The following is an 18,040-nucleotide window of genomic DNA, read 5'->3' on the forward strand; positions in this document are numbered from 1 at the left end:
AATGGGGTTGATTTGTAATCGGGTTTTGAGGGAGTACTTAATCAAGTAATTTTGTGGTGATTATGGAAAAGAAATTAAGGTGGAAGATGAATTTAAGAAGAGATGAGAAGATAGGTCAGGGTTGGGTGAGCAACCCAACCACAATTTAAAGTTTCGTGTAAGATTTTTATGTAAGAGATTCCAATCTAGCTATCCTTTACTTTTGCAACAAAAGAGTGTCATAACTCTTTAACAGTCAACGCCTTCTTCTTGATGAATATAAATGATTGTGATGAATTATATAGAGGTACAGTCCAAATGCATGGTAACAAATTAAATTTAACCCAAAGTTTTTATATTCATGAAAACTAAGTTGGGTTTACCATCTATACCAGATTAGTGGAAAAACATACACATTTATAGGTTGCCTGTTTAATATGTAGCTGTCTAACACCCTACCTAAAGTATAGTATGCTTAGTTAATCAAGTATTTGAATGATGTTTGTTGACTAGTGTTTTTTATTGGATGTGCAATGTTTTAGAGTCCAAAACAAGGTTTTTAAATGTAAGTTTGAAAAAGTTAGCTAAAAACTGCTTTGAATTTGTCTTGGAAATCGACCGAATATGAACAAATTCAAGCTCAAAACTACTTGTATTATATGGTATCTAAAACTGATCTAATTGACCTATATGACATATTTAGTCATATTTTCATCTTAACTTCAATACCCAACCCCAAAAAAAGACAAATTAATCGTCGTCTAATCATTAAGAGATATATGAGTAATAACAAGTATCATCGTCGAAAATTCAATGATCCCTAAACAATATGAAATTGAGACTTTTCTATGAGCGCCACCAAACTTTACATGATTTTGTGTATATGATATGAGATTACCGAGTATGATATTATGCATCAGCTTTGATTAATACCAATTCCATACTTAACAACAGTACAACACTTAATACATGGAACATGTAAGTATTCCCTCCGTCTTTATTTGTTCTTCCAATTTCCTTTTTTTTACCTCTCAAAAAATTCAGAATCAGAAGAACAAATGGAGACAAAGGTTGTTTCCTTTCAGGATAAAAAATATGTTTTTTTTTTTTTTTTTTTTTTTTTTTTTTTTGAAGCAGGATAAAAAAATATAAGTTCTTTATAAAATAATTAGTGGGTAATTTGGCCAAGTAATCCTACGCTGTGGATGTTCAAGTGATCTTTCCTTCAACTATTGAGCTAAGGGAGACAGAGATATCAAAATAGGCCTCTTTTTACATTTGGGTTTGCTTGCATTGAGCTTTTGTTTAGCCCATTTGTATCCGATTGCATTATTTAATAAAACCATATAGCATGTAAAGAACAATAAGCAGTATTACAATAAGTCATTAAGCATTAATTTATTGCACCAAAAAAAAAAATATTAAGCATTAATTTAAAATCATTCAAATTGCACAATCTCTCCAAAATTACTCTTTCCAAATAGATGTTACATATGCATAATTTGCACAAGTGAGGGTGCACATAGCAGTAGGGCTGGCAAAAGCTGACCCGACCCGAAAACACGACCCGAACCCGACCTGAAAATAGCGGGTTAGGGTTGAGGTTTTCGACCCGAAAACTTAAATGGGTCGACACGAACCCGACCTGAAATTTAAATGGGTTAGGTTAAGGTTGGAAATCCTAACCCGAAATTGACCCATATAACCCGAAAACAGATCATTATTAAAAAAAATAACCAAAAAAAAAAAAAAAACCCCAAAGAAAACCTTTAGCCCAACCCAAATCAAAATGAGCCATCCTAATAAAACCAAAAACCCTAAACTCCTCCTTTCTTTTTTCCTTCACTCAGTCGCTTCTCACCATTTCTCTCTTTTAAAATTTCCCCCCTCTTAAAATTTCTCTCTCTTTAATCCCTAAACTCCTCTCTAATCTTTTTCAACCCCTAAATTCCTCTCTAATCCTTGGATTTTCATCAATCTATGTTTCCTGCTAAACACTTCACCTTCTTCTCAACATCTACTTCATCATTCCAAGGTATTTTTTGTTTTATATGTATTTGTTTTATGAGAAATACGGTTTGGTCATGCTAAAGTATAGTTTTATATGCTAATAATAGTTGTTATTTTCTGTTAAATTGTTGTTGATTTGTTATGATTTCTGTTGTTAATTGTTGTTTTGCATGTTTTTATACGAATTTATCATGCTAATTAATATTAATAGTTGTTGTGTTTATACGGTTTTACAAACTGAAATTTTGTTCTTAATTATTGTTTGTGTTATTTTTAATGGCAGCGAGTTGCGGCCACTCAAATCCATCTTTCTTTCAGAGAGGAGAAGATTCATTCCACTAGGGAGGGTGGGCATAATCAAGAGAATTGAAGATTTTATTTAAATCGCTATAGCTTTTGAAATTCAATTTGTAATTTGTTAAGTAGACTACTTGGTTTGTAATCTATTAAGTAGTTTTGTTAGACAATTTTGTTTGGGTTTGAATAGCTGTTTTGCTTGAGAATTTAAAATGCAATTGAATGAACTGCAAAAAAAAAAAAAAAAAAAAAAAAAAAACCTTTTGAATGAATAAAAATCAGATTGGCTGGGTGACCCAACCCAAATAAAATCAACCTTTTTTAAGTTCTTAAAAAAGTTTTGGGTCAAATCAGGTCATTTTCGGGTTGACCCGAACCCGAAAAAACCAGGTTCAGGTTGAGGTTTTCAACCCGAAATGTTAAATGGATCAGGTTCAGGTCAGGGGGTAGCTGACCCGAAATCAACTGACCCGAACACGAACCCGACCCGACCTGATCCGATTGCCAGCCCTACATAGCAGATTCGCGAGGTTTGAAATGAAGGATTACAGTTACAGTCTAAGTTTTAGGAAACTAAAACCAACACAGAAAAGAAAATATACAAGTAACAAGTAGCTAAGAAGGCAAGTGCAATCAATCATTTACATGAGTCTAACAGCAGCTGGAACATATACCTGTAGATAAGCTTGTGCATACCACCCTTTGCCTGTGCCTGTGAATCTTATATTTAAACTATGCAAGACTTCCTCCCAAACTACCGCAAAGAGTTGAGGCCAAACAACCTTCCAAATTCGTGAAAGTGTCTAAACAAAAAAGTGCCATCGTATATTCGTATGTCAATTTTTCCAATGGCCATCGCGAGATGCAGCATTTTGCTGGTGTGGATCAGTATAAGAAAGCCAGGTCATCGTCTATACAGGTATCTTGAAATGGGAAACTTGAGACTTCTTGCAATCTGAGCAGATTTAAAAGGTAAGAAACATATATAATGATATAAATTTGTAAGAAAGGAACTCTGTTCAATATCAACCATATCAGAAAGTTACCTTCACAGCCAATTCTTCGGAAACAGTAGACTTGTAACGAGTTGAGCCCTCCAGTGGACAACTGCTTCCCTTACTTAAAAAATTAGCATTACAGAGACTGGACACTTGCAAAAGAACATTAGAAGTGAGGTCATTCTGAGCTCCTTGGTTTCCCAGGGAGCCATCATCATCATCATGCACTTCTTCGTCAACAGACTCATCTATCCCATATGTGATGCACTGGAAGATAGCTAATAACCTTTCCAATGGAAAAGTCCCAGGGCCCTTCAAAAGTAATTCCTGCTCTGCCATTTCCTTCTGCTCCGTTGACTTCTCAGAACACCTGCAGAGCCATTATATGAGAAAAACCAACGCATGCACGCACACATACGCCTTTTTAAGAAGATACAGCTTTGCTTAGAAGTTGGAACCAAAGCAAGACAGATATATTGCCAATATTGCAGGTCTGTCGAAAACTATGGGTGGCTAAAAATCATCAAAAAGACGGACAAACTCTAGAATGTTAGCATCTTGGGAAGACGTCCCCATACATGAAACGACATACACACTAGCAGGCAATATTGTTATATTAAGTATGTCTCAATATTTAAGATATAGCCACTAGCCAACCCTCATCATAAAAACGACAGCCATTTGAATTGACAGACCTAACTGAGAATGACAAAACTAATGATGCACTGCTTATTGAAAGCTTGGAAAAAACTTACTTTCTCTTCTTTCTGCCATTAGATTGACCTCCGGTTGAATCAAAAAATGAAGCATCAAGAGTAGCAGGATTTCTTGAAGCAAGAAATGCTGAAATAAGAAGATACTTTGCTGAAACAGACATGTGGAAATCCAACTCTTCATCCTGAGCTCCCAATTTCTTTGCACTTGCCTTTCCCTTCACTACATTTGTTTTAGCTTCAACATCAAGTGATGAAATTTTAAAAACTTCATTAAGAGAAGGGCGAATATGTGGCACAAGGTGACTAAAAAGTCTTCGCTTTGCATCTTCTCTTTTTTGTTTGGTTTCCCAGCTAAAGTTAGATCCTGGATCATTCAAGGGCTCACAGTATTTCTCATAAAGTGGATGGAAAGAGACAGATAATTCATCAACTTGCCTTGTGACTCTAGAGAAAGGCTTCAGAACAATACTGTAAGCAAGAACACAATCACATGAGCACAAACATACCCTCATTACCAATCATTAAGTTCAATAATTAGAAGAACTTAACAAAATTTTATGTAGTATAAGGGAAACTTACTCTAGGAAACAGGAATTAAGCTCCGGTTTTTCTCTTTTCAGCATGAAAATTTGACGAAGATCCTTCTCCGTATATCCAGGGAAATATAGAGAGACAGGCTCAAAATGACCAGAATTTGTGTAGTAAACATCAGGAGACACTTTACTTAAGAAGATTATACCAACTTCAGGCAAACCCAGCATACGATAGAGACCAAACAGAAAAGGCAAAACAGTAGAGCTTTTATCCCTCTCTCGAACAAGCTCAAAATCGTCGAAAATTAAGTAAATCATATTCCCTAAATCATCTGTAGACCTTTTCTTCGAACTCAATTTCGCAGATTTCCCCTTCAATATATCCAAAACACTAATCAATGCTTCTCTAACAAAGTTGGCAAAATCAGAGGGCTTATCACACTTCTTAACACTCAAGTAACCATTTTCCTCACTCCTTTTATGAAATGCCAACTGATTCAAGATAGACTCAAACAAAATCCTAGGACTATAACACGAAATACAGCTCGAATACACGAATGGCCGCTTAAGATATCGAAAAATCTCAAGGATGATGCTAGTTTTCCCGGTTGAAGTACCACCGTAAATGAATAAAGGAAGCATAGGAGAATTCAAGGGACCCAAATGACCTAAAACCTCAGTAATCTGAGTAGTTCTACCAGGGAAGCTAGAAATAAGATCATCCAAGCTTAAATTTTTATCATCACCATTTCTAGAACTGTATATAAAATCATAAACTGTTGGTTTATAAGAAATACTCTTTCTGGGTTTTTCTGAACAATTATCAGCAGAAGCCAAAGATCTTGTTGTTCTTCTACTAGATTGTGGAGTTTCTTCATTACCCATTTGAATTCCACTGCTAAATTAACAAATTCATACGATGATCCGATACCCAAATCCTCAATTAAAAGATAATCCTATATTTAAACATCAATCGTTCAGTTTCAAATTCACTCAAAAAAAACCCTAATTCAAAGCTGCGACGCCACAGGAAGAGAGTGAGTATGTGAGTGAGGAAATTAAGCAATGAATCAATGTAAGACGAACCTACCTTTAGAGAAACAGGGATTTTGAAGTTGATTTCTCGTTGGAAGAGTTTGAATTTGGCCGGAATCCTGCTTATTTGTTCCTCAAATTGGAGCCCTAGAAAGCCTCGAAGATTAAAATAAATGAAAGCGGGATATTTTCCCTCTTTTTTTTTTCTTTGTATATGCCATAAATGATCTCACTGCAGTCTGGCTTCCTAGCCCGGCCCAAAAAAAGACGGGTTTTATTCGGTGTGTTTTTTATGTGGTATACTTCAAAATATTATGCGGGTAATCTCTGCTCGATTGAGTAAGTATTACTTGACCAAGTAAACTCCAGAATAAGTAACCTCGTCCACATGGTGTGGCCAGCCACATATGAAATTTTGTGATTTTTTATTTTATTTTATATATAAAAGCCTAAAAAACTAATTGTCCCGACATGCCTGCCACTTTTAGCGGGTTTGAGTCTTTGAGCATGAAATTAATGTTAAAGTCCGACTCATACCAATTTTTGATCACCTCTAACATGACCTAAGGCTGTGTAGCTCTATTTTATTTAGGTTACATTGATGCTGCATAGGTCGTGAGTTTCGTGTCGAACACATGAAATGCAGTGTGTTTGACAATGTCGTTTGCTGAACACATCCCAAAATGTCTCACACACCAAACAATTGGTGACAGAAGGAATATATTGTGAGTGAGTGCTCAACAACCATGCAATAATTACATTCATTAGGCAATAATGGATTAATGGTACGACAAAGAAAAAGTAAAAAATTACACACAATTCATGTTTATCGTACAAAATAAAAATTTGTGCAAAGCTCTTAGGTTATAAATACATACAATTTATTTAAAAATTATCCAACAAACTTGTTCAAATGGTCTACTTTGTATTTGCAAATTTGAAACCCCAAATGAGATCTTAGGCAGAAAATGCCCGCATATTTCACAATGACAATTGTACAAATGCCAACACAAAATTACTGTACAGCTTAAACCATCATGTGCAGAATTTTTACCAAGTAATTAGACCTTTTTGCAATTAAGCTAAGTTCAGACCACTCCCATCTCCATTAAGCAAGGCCATTTTTCAGGAACCATAAGCTATAATCCCGCTATTAATATAATACAGCAACGTAAATCAAGCAAAAGTATTAAAACCTATTTTAGCTCCGTGAGAATATCATCTGAATCATCACACTCCAGCATCAATCTCCCATGGTCTGTTGTATCTCACGTTTCTCTCACAATCATCAATTGTCGTCATCATCTCAATGGTCAGCTGGGGCAGCAGTGATATATGTACTTCGGCGACTTCCTCCGACAATCACATCTTTCAGGCGTGATAATATCCTTCCTGATTTCTGTCAAGATAAATTCACATATGTTAACCATGAGCCATCACATAGATTAATACTTACATTATTTCCATTCCTATACAAGTGTGTATTAAACTCATGCAACTAAGCAGCAGCTGTGGTCACTGGCAAAAAGTAATATTGGCATTAAAAAGGGACATTAGTTCAGGATCAAATCATCCTCTCTCTCTCTCTCTCTCTCTCAGTTGAGAGAAAACAGTAATTTTACACTAAATGAATAATCAATTTATTCACCTGATTCAGAACGAAATAAAATTGCCCTAAATTTTTCTTAAGATATTTTGGTTGGTTCAGGGATAGAGATTATATAGTTCACCCACACACATTAATGTGCACGTTAGCAGAATTTTTCTTGGTGGTCACCCTTTGACGAATACAGTTTTCGGCATCTTACTTTGACTTGTCTCAGAATTCTCCTCAGAGAAGTGCTTATTGGGAGCCTGATTCAAAGAGAATTGCAACAAGGATGGAAGAGGAAGAGGAAGAGTTCAGTTTTACATGGGAATCTGCACCATTGTCTTCTCCTCTTACTTTCATTTATGGCACAGTTGTAGTAGCTGGAAGAGAGAATAAGAAGTCTCATGGGAAGCAGAAGAGAAGTTACCTTTATGCAGTGCATCATGCCTATAAGCTAGATACTCGCAGGTCAAGTTTATGGTAACTCTCTCTTGGGTAAATGTCGGTGTGTGTATCTCACATTCTCACTGAAACCTGACTAACTCTCGCAGCTATCAGGGAGCAGCCTTCCAAGGTGTAACTACAATAAGTTAGCAAGACCTCGTGCTTCATAGATAACCCCTAGGCAGTTTTTAAATCAGTTAATAGCACTTGAATTTTGCTCTCATAAATAAGACAGGAGATTAGTAACTCTTCTTACTTTTTTAGTACCCCACTTAATTTACACCTATAGTTAGTTAATTACCCCCTTATAAGTTCCACTTCTGTTTAAATTGCTAACTCCAACAAGACAACTTCCATGCCAAAAACCAGAATACAACTTCAAATATGACAAAGAGCTAAGAATAATCTCCTGGCACCAAATGTCCTATCACTTGTTTCTCTACAAACTAGCTTCTTTAATGTGGAGTGTGGACCCATCACCTCAACAATTGCAGTCTTTATAAGGAATTTCATAAGTAGATTAGAGTAATTGAAGAACTGGAGCACCCGCAAACTTGTAATTCGACCCTTGGGAAGTGTAACAGAGAAAATGTACGAGAATATGGCTGGAAAGGAATAATACTGTACCATGAATCTGCAAGCATATATTCTAAATTCTAACGTTTCTTGGCAAGTAACTATCTTTTGGACTTACTATCTACAACTACTGTTTTGTATCTACTTAATTTTCAGCAGAGGACCTATAAACTGTTTCACCTTTCAGTAGAAAAAGTTTTCCTTATCTAACATGGGAGAATAAAATAAATACATATGGTCACACAGGTTCTCCAATAGCAATCTAGGCTGTTATTTAAGGACAGCTACAATTGTAATTTCATTTCTACAGCTGAATTAAGAATTAAATAATCATCAATCATATCTTAACTTAAAAGTAACAAAAAAACAAACAAACAATACCTCATTGCCAACACTGAGCTGCCACCTTTGTTGCAAAACCTCCCACCTCTCTTGTTGCCATCGTTGCCCAAGTATGACAAGACCCATCACAGCAGCAGCAACGAAAACAGACCAAAATGCATTTGTATCTTTAACTTGAGCACATAAAGAGGCAACACTTCTTTTCCACCAAGCCCCACAAGGGAGCCCAGAGTCATCGATTTCTCCAAACTCTTCTTCTCCAGACTTGGGTGGCCTCGATATAAAAGATGAAGGATCTAAGCCATGGTCAGATGGCTCATCAAAATCACTCTCAACTAAACTTTCACCATAAGCGGCTGATCCACCAATCTCTGTTCCGCTGTTTAATGAGCTAAATGTAGCAGCCTCGTACACATTTTGTTCTTTGTCATCAACAGCCAGTCGATGTAGAGTTGTCGAATCATCTAATCCTGAACCATGAACTGATAGCAGCCTACTGCTTTTCTCTTCAAGAAATGGAATACCAAGAAACTCCTCAGGAACATTCAATCCTTCTATACTCCAGTTTTCCTCTTCCTTCTGCTCAGCTTTACTCTCTTTAGCCACATTCAGGTCACCAGCATCATCCTCTTTAACTCCTTTGGAATTTTTAAGGCTTTCAGATTCTATGGGTAAATTTTCATGCTGACTTGGTGGAAAAACAAAGTGACCAGACATAAAAAGAGCTCTAGAAGTTTCTGCTTCATAATCTTCACCTAATGTAGGATCCTTCTCCTCGTGAATTGATTCATCCCCTCTTGGCCCAGGAGCAGCAGCGTAAGCAGAAGCTGTTAGTGACACAACTTCCCATTCATTTCCACGTGGCATGGCTTCCTCTCCCTCTTCACTTTCAGCAGCCTTGTAAACATTCCGTTCATTTCCTCGAGAGGTGGTCTCCTCTCCATCCTCATTATTAACCATCTTATTTATCAAACTATCAGATCATTCAAGGATCCGTAAAGTTATGTTAGATAATTGAAAATAGCACTTTATAATTTCACCTTATACAACACAATTGCAGATGTCATTAAGCCATTAAGCCGCAAAGCCCCAAAAAAAAAAAAAAAAAAAAAAAAAAAAAAAAAAAAAAAACCCTTCAACCAGTGAGTTTACTATATTCTAGGACATCAAAACAACAAACCACAGCTCCAACTGACGAACAAGATCAACACTACACGGCTTCAAAGAAAACTAAAAGTGTCATATTGTGCAACATTTCTCATTCACCAAGCAACAATGATTATCAAAAGGCCACAACATGATTATAAATTTACAATCATGTAAAAAGAATCAAAGGTGCAACATCAAGTAATGCTCAAATATTCATCCGTAATTCAGATGCACTCAATTACCAAATTTATATGCATTCAAATGATAAACTTTTCAAATATCAATTACCATCAATTTTGTTCATAAAAGCTATCAATCAAAGCTAATATAAATCAGCAAAATCCAAACAAAAATCTGCATATCAATTGAAAGCGACAACAGCAATTCGAACTTCAAGCTCACAAAAACGAACATCAACATCCATGCTTTCAACAAATCACAAATTCACTAAAACATACTTCACATCATTCAATTCAATAAGGTATTCACAAATTCAATAAACGTCCTAAAATTATCAAAAATTGGCAAAGGAAAAATCAAATGAATCCGAAAAAACGAAACCCTAATAGATGAAAACCAAATCAAATCAAATCAAATAATCCAAACAACAAAACTGATGCCAATAATAGAAATAATTGAATCAAACAACAATTGAGTGAGTAAAATATGTAATAATCAGATGATTGAAGAAATTAGAGAGGAGAGAGAAAATGAAAACATACATAGAAATCGAAGGTGATCGCCGTAGAAAAGGGGAAGATGAGTAGGAGATAGAAACTGACTTTGGGAAATGCGAAAATTATAAATGAGTTAATTAAATTAAAAAAACAATAATAATAAATACAGTAATAAGGATGAGATGAGATAAAGGAAAACCGGTAGAACCGGTGACAGGTTGGTTTGGAGTTTTTGTGTACCGGCTTTCGTCGGTGAGTGTTTGTCACGTTAATACGTAATCAGAGAGGTGACCTAGTATTGGGAGTCAGGGATTGTTATACAATGGTGTTTGCGTGCAAAGAGAGATAACACTGTACGATGCACCATAACAAAACTACACTCGAAATACTACTTCTTAACTCCGTTACATATTAACTGCAATTCGGGTAATATACTAATATATTAATATTTGTACTTGTGACATTAAAAACTTTCTAATAAAATAGCAACTAATATATATTGAGACAGTTTTAACAAAATCCAAAGTTTCTTCATGGTCATGTTTATCATAATTGTAAATCAAAAAAGATAATCAAAGTAGAAGTCATAAGAAGCGTCCAAACTTTAAAATTAGACTTGAACTAATAACGCATAGAGATTATAGTTAACAAGCTTAGTATAAGTACATTATATCTAACCATTGTATTAACACGGGGAATGCACAACTTTTAAGAAACTGAAAAATAAAACTTTTAGAAATTTGAGTGTTGAAAAAAAAAAAAAAAAAACAAGTTAGGGTGGGTGATATAATAGGAATAATAATACAAGTAATAATAGCCCCGAGTGTTTAAAAAATGACAATATGAATGATAGCAACCTATATATTTACATACCAAGTATAAACTAATATTGCACCTAATTTTCAAAAGGAAAATTTGTCAAGAATAAGCCAATCTTTGCGTGGTTAGCTTAAACAGCCCCGGCCCTGAGGGTAGGCGGGGAGTGCCGTGGCCTAGGGCCCATGGCCAGTGAGGGGCCCAAAAAAATATATTACTCCAGTTTTCTTAAAATTAAAAAAAAAAAAAAGGAAAACTCTAATGCATGACAAATTGACAACACCCTTTAATTCTTTATATGCTTTGCTTCACTATAAAATTGTTGCAATTCCCGTTTTCCAATTCCCTGAGCATTAAATACAAGTAAAAAACTTCATTTCCCACCAAGTAAATTAATGGGTTCTTGCCTTTCACTCTTATAATTCCCCAAATATTTTGATACTGTAAATGAAATTATGAAAATGTTATAAGCATGTAACATATCCTTAAAACTATTGATATTCGTAAGTCTCGTATGTAGTACAGTATAGAGTACATTTTAATTATCCTACTATGAATGAAAATAACAAAATCATTGATTTAATCATCTCATCGAGTTTTTTTGCGTGTATTTGTGTCCACTAATTGTGTTTATTCTCTTTCACATTCAGGTAAAGTTTCTCTCTCCTTTCTCTGTTTTTATCCATGGATAAATATTGGGATTACTGATTAAATTTAGATACTCTAGTTTTAACTTTTAAATTAACAAACTTTATGATCAAGTGTTCAACTTTATTTTAAATCTTTGTAATTGAAGAATATTTGGGTTGTTGATACTCTTAAAATATACTACGTAGTACAGCGGTAGATCATACTATAAAGTTACAATGAAACATTGTTCTTATTTACTCTGTAGTACACGTACATGGAGTATGCAGTATATTGTATATTTTGTACTCTGTACTAGATACAAAGTATATGTTATATTATTTTAGAATGATTTTTTTTTTCTAAGGGCCCTTGATTATGATTTTGCCTAGGGCCCATAAAATGTCAGGAACGGTCCTGAGCTTAAAATAAGTCAATCTTTCGATTAACTCAAAATAAGTAGAGTATGATCATTCTTATTAAATTAAATAATTAATGGGAAATTCATACCTTCATCTTCGTCTCCTTAAGCTTCATTGACTTTGGGCGATTTATTGAGCTAGGAGTTTTTTTTTTTTTTTTTTTTTTTTTTTTTTTTTTTTTTTTTTTTTTTTTTTGGTGCGCGAGGTAGGAGTATTTTTGATATATATGAATTATTGTGTTTTATTTTTTGTTGGGTTCGTGCCTCTAAAGGAAAACCTTTTGTATACATCCGATATACAAAATTACTGTACATAGAGATAACTTTTGTTGAATTTAGGATATTTTTTTAATCATAGACCTTAAATAACTTTTATTTATATATTTTTTTTAAACTTTTATTTATAATAGGATAACCAAATATATACATAATATGTTATTAAAAAAAAAAGTATTTACAAAATCTATTCTATTAACTATTGCTAAAACAGAAAATTGTTGACATCATCCTCTTTCCAAACTGTATATGTGTCGCTCTCTCATAAAAAAAAATCCCGCCAAATGTACTTATGATGTCATATATTTTTAGGTTTTTTTTTATTTTTATTTTTTTATTATTATTTTTTTTCATTTCAATCTTTTGACTATGTCACTATATATATATATATATATATATATATTGGTTGATAAAAACAATTGATATTGAACTTAAACCCTTTAGGTAACTGATAACTATGATTTTTTTTTTTTTCAAAAAAAAAAAAAAAGTTCTAATGTTATTTGTGTGTGTGTTTTTTTTACTAAGGATTATGCAAGCAACGTAGGTACCTAACTATGAAGTCATGTACTAATAATATGGATGTTTGTTATACAAAAATGAACTAATGGAGGCCTTAATTGATCTTTTTGGGAAAGTAAGAGATGAATGGATGGAGAAGGATCTGGCTACCTGGATTGGTGCAAATAGGTTACTCTTTTTCCACCATGATCAGTATGCATATATGTGATGTACATAATAAAATCACTAATAATACTCACATAATGGAACATGTTTCAATAATTCAATCCCTCTAGCATTTAATCCCGACTCTCGCTCAAGAGGTAAAATGGACTGCTTTATAGGATCTGCATAAGATGGTAAAAAAGAGAAATGTAGTCTTGTGGAAACCTTTCCTCTTTTCTAATATATCTCCATTGTTTTCTGCTTACCGTTCATCTATTTAAAACTTTACACAAATGCTTCAGCTTTTTTTACCTTTTGTAGGTAGAGTTGTTGTTTTACCTAAATTCAACTGGGTATGCGGATTTGAATTAAATGATTTCTGAAGCACAATGCATATATCCGCACAACAGATTCAGCACTATATACACTTAAAAGAGTAAATGGAGAAGCTTAGGCAAGGTTTAGTGATGACAAAAGTTGAATCTTTGTAAGGATTTTCTGACATCATAATCTTTTGTTGCTACTGAACCCACATGTGGAAACTCACTTGCTTGAGGCAAGCTGGGATTTCCAAGACTACTCTGAGAATGTTATGCGAATGATTGATACACAGTAACATTAATTGAATCTTAGGGATCTCGTGTGCAACCCTTAAAATTTTCTGAATTTGTATGCTATCTATCTGCAGACTGTATCCTGGTGTTGCCGATGCTCTAAGATTTGCAAGCTCAAAGATATACATAGTTACCACAAAACAGGTACTTCCTATCCCTGTCAATAAATAAACATAAAAGAAAAGGTTGAAGTTGCAATTTATTGAAAGAGAATGATGGAACACAGTGAAGAAAATGTTGTGAAATTCTAGTATAACTTCTGCTTCACATTTCCCATTGAAGATATTGTGTCTTTCTGCCTATAAACTAATCAAGTTCTTTCTATGTGCTTTATGTCCCAAATCAGAGCCGATTTGCAGTTGCTCTGCTGCGAGAGCTTGCTGGTGTGACTATACCTCCCGAAAGGATATATGGACTTGGGACTGGGTAAGTATGTCTTGTCTGGAACTATGTCAATTGTCAATGCAGACCTTGCTGATGAAATTTTCTAGATATGACCCCGTAGGATTTCTAATACATCATTCTCATATTATACTTAACTCAGCCCAAAGGTGAAAGTGCTCAAGATGCTTCAGAAGCAGCCAGAACATCGGGGACTTGCTCTTCAGTAAGATCTTTATCCTTGGCTCTTTAGTTGGCGTAATTAGTCATATGTGTGCTTGGTAAACACTATAATGACTCCAAGTCAACATTCTGTTAATGAATTGTGGTTTTTACGACCCTACAATCAGATCTATGGACAAATTTGGTCTAACATTATATCCAAATGATATACAGCTTTGTAGAGGACCGACTTGCTACACTAAAAAATGTCATAAAAGAGCCAGAGTTGGACGGCTGGAACTTGTATCTAGGTAAAGCAGTCATGTTCATCTGCTCATGTGTTTCTTGTCTTCCTTTGCTTGAACAAAATCACATCTAATTATTTCTTTATATGTGTATCATAAACCTATAATCAGTTGACTGGGGCTATAACACCCAAAAAGAAAGGGAAGAAGCAAGGAGTATCCCAAGAATTCATATGCTTGAGCTGTCCGAATTCAGTACGAAGCTAAAATAGATTCACAATCTGTTTTAATGTAATTATCCGTTGTCCTGCTCACTGCAATTATTGCACAACATTACATTTCAATTCATCAATTACCTTCTTTTGCTGTAATTCCTATCACAGAGCTGGCTGTGATATTTTACACACTGTAACAATTGATTATATCTGGAGTTCTGATGACACTTTCTTTGTTCTCTCACTCTTTATAGAAAATACCCTGGTTTTACTCTTGACAAAATAAACTATTCATAATAGATAGTTAAAATAGTCATCTATGCATTACAAGCCCAAAAATTGAAAAATTACAAGCTAGGAGCTCATTATCTACTGCTAGGTGTTAAGGATTCTTTGTTAGGAGCGGAGCCAAGCTGAGGACTGAGGAGACGCACCAGACAGTACTATTGTGTAGTGAACCTTTGCGGCTATAGCTCATCCTTCTCATGCCCCTCGAAACTGTTGCCTGTCTCTCTCCGTAGCATCTCAATAACCTCCTCCAGTGGAGGATCTCCAGGTCTACGGTAAACAACGTCTCCAATCTTGACTTCATATGCATCTGGCTGCTCCAATATGAATTCCTTGAGCTGGAAAAAACAAGGTAGAGTCATGATAACCTTCTAGTCAACAATATCTACAGTTGACATCCGTAACCACGCCTAAGGTAATGAACAATGACACAATAAACCTTTGCAGTCGTGTGTTTAGTACCCAAACTACAGGCTTTCTTTTACTGCTTAGCAGTTAGGGACAATCTAATTCAAGGGCACCTTAACAATGTATTCAAATAAATCCAAAAGGAGATTAGGAGTCGAGTTTTGGCACAAACATTTAAATTTCTCGTACAAATCGTACTTCATTATAACATTTCAATTACATATTTCGCCATTCAAACTTTTACATATCCGCCATACCAATGTAGTTTCTTTTAACAATCTTCGTAAATAGTATCAAAAGTCAAAATTTATTTTACGGGAACATACCTCGTCCCTGTCTTGGCCTGCCTCCATGGTAAACATGACAGTGCTAAGATCCACCCCCATGAATTTCACCTCCAAACCTCCCGTTTTCGAAACTTTGCTCCATTTCATGGCTATCTCTGAAACCTCATCCTGATAATCCCCATTGCAGAAAATCAACAGATCAGTACATATTCTACTAATTGATTTTATAGGATTACCTGTAAAATCCACAATTCACCTAAAAATGCAAATCTACAATTCACCTAGAAATGGGAAATCAGTGTAGAAATTATTATACCGGGGTTCGACGAACGCCTAATCTGAGCTTGATAAACCCGAAAAGGGGACCGGTGTGATGCTTGATCATCTCAGCTTGGATCTGGGAAGGGTCCATTTTATCCAAATCAGAAGGATTTAAGTCAAATTGGGGTGATGGGGTGGGTGTTTTTTTGCCCCAGTTTTTCCAGTCATATTCTTCTTCATCATCGATTACGTCGTCGAGGTCGTCGGTAATGTGGATTTTGCCGGCATTGGTCAATCTGGGGAAAAGGGTGGTGGTGTGATGAGTGAGGAATATGGTGAGGAAGAGGAAAGTAGAAAGAGAGAGTGTGATTTGGTAAGTCATGGTTATTTACAAGTGAAGAAAAAGTTAAATTTTGGGCGTATTTATAGGTTTTGACTTTCTGATTGATTGATTTCTGTGAAAATATCAGTAGTAGAGTAGTGTTATAGGTATAGGGGTTACTGGGTTAGGTCATTCAGGTCTATAGTTATACTGTACTTGATTTCTGAATTCTGATTGATTGTTTATTTGCTGGTTTCTGTGAATTGTACTGTAATATCAGGTAATCTGTAATGTTGAAGATTGCAGGATGATTGCTGTTGCACGGGTGTGCCGTGTGCAGTGCCAATTAACTGCAATAAGATGAAGTGGCTCATCTCCTCATTGTGGCGGTGTATTGGAATTTGAGCTAACTCATAGATCGCGTTGAGCTGCCACACTGCCCACACACAGTAGGTTAGTCGGATCGGTTTAAGGCTCATATATTGTTTGATATGTTAAAATATTTTATTTTGATGGATAAGAACTCGACATATATGAAGTATTAAACTTGTACTCCCGCTGTCTCTATTTTTTTGCCCTATTCCGCTGTCCTTATTTTTTTTGCCCTATTTGATTTTTTACGGTCACTTGATTGAATTATGATGTAAGAGTTAAAAATTACTTGTATTACAATTTGAACAATAATTATTTACTAAGGTTGTGTTCAGCTCACTTGATTGGATTATGGTATGATTCGATTTCTTCATTTGAATATGTTATGAAAATTCCACCCCTTTCTAATACTTTTCCAAATTGGGAGCTATTTCCAAGTTTTGTGGACGTGATTTTCACGAGCTTACATAATTTGAGTGGAAAGTTTGGCAAGACTCTTCTTCATTAACTAAATTTATAAGCTTATATAATTAAATAATTTTGAGTAAAAAGTTTGGTAAGACTCTTTATAACTAAGTTAGATCCCGTACCAAACACGAAATTTTTTAATAATTATATTTTAATTAACACTGTATAAGAAAATTTACTAATATTATAATGAATTTATTATAAATAAATAAAATAAAATAAAATAAAAACTTATTTTTCAAATGAATATTTTTAAATACGCATTTTACTATATACTTCATATATAATAGGAAAATTTGTCAAAAACAACCTTTTAAAGTGTCTATTTTATCAAAAACAACATTTAAAATTTTTTTTTGCAACTTCAGACCACATTAAAATTTTTTTTTTTACCAAAGACAACCTAATGCTAGTTTTCGGCGTTGACTCTATTTTTCTGATGTTGACCACGAGTGTGTGAAGCACGTGACTTCATATATTGCTAATTATACCCCTTTCCCCTCCAATTAACTCATATTAAAACCCTTCAAAGTGACAAATTACTTTGAGAGAGGAGGGGATTTAGTACGAGTGAATTGAAGGGAAAGGGGTGTAATTAGCAATATATGAGGTCACATGCCTCATACACTCGTTGTCAACATCGGAAAAATAGAGTCAATGCCGAAAACTAGCATTAGGTTGTCTTTGATAAAAAAAAAATATAATGTGGTCTGAATTTGTAAAAAAATATTTAAAAGGTTGTTTTTAATAAAGTGAACACTTTAAAAGGTTGTTTCTAACAAATTTTCCTATATAATATTATACAAGGATACATTAAATCTTTTATTTAAGTTAATAAGAAATTTATTTTATACTTTACTTTTT

The 18,040-nt window shown here is 34.5% G+C and overlaps 4 protein-coding genes across 5 annotated transcripts; 1 reads left to right on the forward strand and 3 right to left on the reverse strand.

Annotated features, from left to right (window-relative positions):
* Positions 1–2,849: 2,849 nt before the first annotated feature.
* Positions 2,850–5,730, reverse strand: LOC145585725 (origin of replication complex subunit 5-like). 2 transcript variants are annotated; one of them, XM_081642436.1, is made up of 5 exons: positions 5,624–5,730; positions 4,580–5,489; positions 4,040–4,468; positions 3,333–3,654; positions 2,850–3,241 (listed from the first exon to the last, which is right to left on the reverse strand). In XM_081642436.1, the coding sequence occupies exons 2-5, from the start codon at positions 5,416–5,418 to the stop codon at positions 3,191–3,193; spliced, it is 1,641 nt and encodes a 546-aa protein (XP_081498562.1). In that variant the 5' UTR covers positions 5,419–5,489; positions 5,624–5,730; the 3' UTR covers positions 2,850–3,190. The 2 variants fall into 2 exon arrangements, with proteins under 2 accessions (XP_081498562.1, XP_081498561.1); XM_081642435.1 differs by having other exon boundaries at positions 4,580–5,549; positions 5,624–5,728.
* A 626-nt stretch (positions 5,731–6,356) lies between these two features.
* LOC145586807 (ATG8-interacting protein 2-like) lies at positions 6,357–10,620 on the reverse strand. The gene is made up of 3 exons (XM_081643740.1): positions 10,393–10,620; positions 8,561–9,494; positions 6,357–6,967 (listed from the first exon to the last, which is right to left on the reverse strand). The coding sequence occupies exons 2-3, from the start codon at positions 9,479–9,481 to the stop codon at positions 6,875–6,877; spliced, it is 1,014 nt and encodes a 337-aa protein (XP_081499866.1). The 5' UTR covers positions 9,482–9,494; positions 10,393–10,620; the 3' UTR covers positions 6,357–6,874.
* A 2,477-nt stretch (positions 10,621–13,097) lies between these two features.
* LOC145585727 (uncharacterized) lies at positions 13,098–15,014 on the forward strand. Its single transcript, XM_081642438.1, has 7 exons — positions 13,098–13,177; positions 13,475–13,640; positions 13,842–13,911; positions 14,114–14,193; positions 14,312–14,374; positions 14,545–14,621; positions 14,727–15,014. Exons 2-7 carry the CDS (start codon positions 13,594–13,596, stop codon positions 14,825–14,827), a joined length of 438 nt encoding a protein of 145 aa, XP_081498564.1. The 5' UTR covers positions 13,098–13,177; positions 13,475–13,593; the 3' UTR covers positions 14,828–15,014.
* LOC145585726 (uncharacterized) lies at positions 14,987–16,595 on the reverse strand. Its single transcript, XM_081642437.1, has 3 exons — positions 16,070–16,595; positions 15,793–15,921; positions 14,987–15,396 (listed from the first exon to the last, which is right to left on the reverse strand). The coding sequence occupies exons 1-3, from the start codon at positions 16,394–16,396 to the stop codon at positions 15,238–15,240; spliced, it is 615 nt and encodes a 204-aa protein (XP_081498563.1). The 5' UTR covers positions 16,397–16,595; the 3' UTR covers positions 14,987–15,237.
* Positions 16,596–18,040: the final 1,445 nt, after the last annotated feature.

This window comes from Chenopodium album, chromosome 16, assembly GCF_948465745.1.
Source record: "Chenopodium album chromosome 16, dcCheAlbu1.1, whole genome shotgun sequence".
Classification (NCBI taxonomy): Eukaryota; Viridiplantae; Streptophyta; class Magnoliopsida; order Caryophyllales; family Amaranthaceae; genus Chenopodium; species Chenopodium album.

What these genes read in the sequence shown, in the direction of transcription:
- LOC145585725 (XM_081642436.1), bottom strand. Translation starts at nt 5,418, where the DNA reads ATGGGTAATGAAGAAACTCCACAATCTAGTAGAAGAACAACAAGATCT. An exon ending in CTTAATTCCTGTTTCCTAGA is followed by an intron (nt 4,469 to 4,579) that starts GTAAGTTTCCCT and finishes TCTTGCTTACAG; the next exon opens with TATTGTTCTGAAGCCTTTCT. An exon ending in AATGGCAGAAAGAAGAGAAA is followed by an intron (nt 3,655 to 4,039) that starts GTAAGTTTTTTC and finishes ATGGCTCTGCAG; the next exon opens with GTGTTCTGAGAAGTCAACGG.
- LOC145586807 (XM_081643740.1), bottom strand. Translation starts at nt 9,481, where the DNA reads ATGGTTAATAATGAGGATGGAGAGGAGACCACCTCTCGAGGAAATGAA. An exon ending in AGCTCAGTGTTGGCAATGAG is followed by an intron (nt 6,968 to 8,560) that starts GTATTGTTTGTT and finishes TTATCTTGACAG; the next exon opens with AAATCAGGAAGGATATTATC.
- LOC145585727 (XM_081642438.1), top strand. Translation starts at nt 13,594, where the DNA reads ATGGAGAAGCTTAGGCAAGGTTTAGTGATGACAAAAGTTGAATCTTT. An exon ending in ATGACAAAAGTTGAATCTTT is followed by an intron (nt 13,641 to 13,841) that starts GTAAGGATTTTC and finishes ATCTATCTGCAG; the next exon opens with ACTGTATCCTGGTGTTGCCG. An exon ending in ATATATGGACTTGGGACTGG is followed by an intron (nt 14,194 to 14,311) that starts GTAAGTATGTCT and finishes TACTTAACTCAG; the next exon opens with CCCAAAGGTGAAAGTGCTCA.
- LOC145585726 (XM_081642437.1), bottom strand. Translation starts at nt 16,396, where the DNA reads ATGACTTACCAAATCACACTCTCTCTTTCTACTTTCCTCTTCCTCACC. An exon ending in TAGGCGTTCGTCGAACCCCG is followed by an intron (nt 15,922 to 16,069) that starts GTATAATAATTT and finishes GGGGATTATCAG; the next exon opens with GATGAGGTTTCAGAGATAGC. An exon ending in CAGGCCAAGACAGGGACGAG is followed by an intron (nt 15,397 to 15,792) that starts GTATGTTCCCGT and finishes TGTTTTTTCCAG; the next exon opens with CTCAAGGAATTCATATTGGA.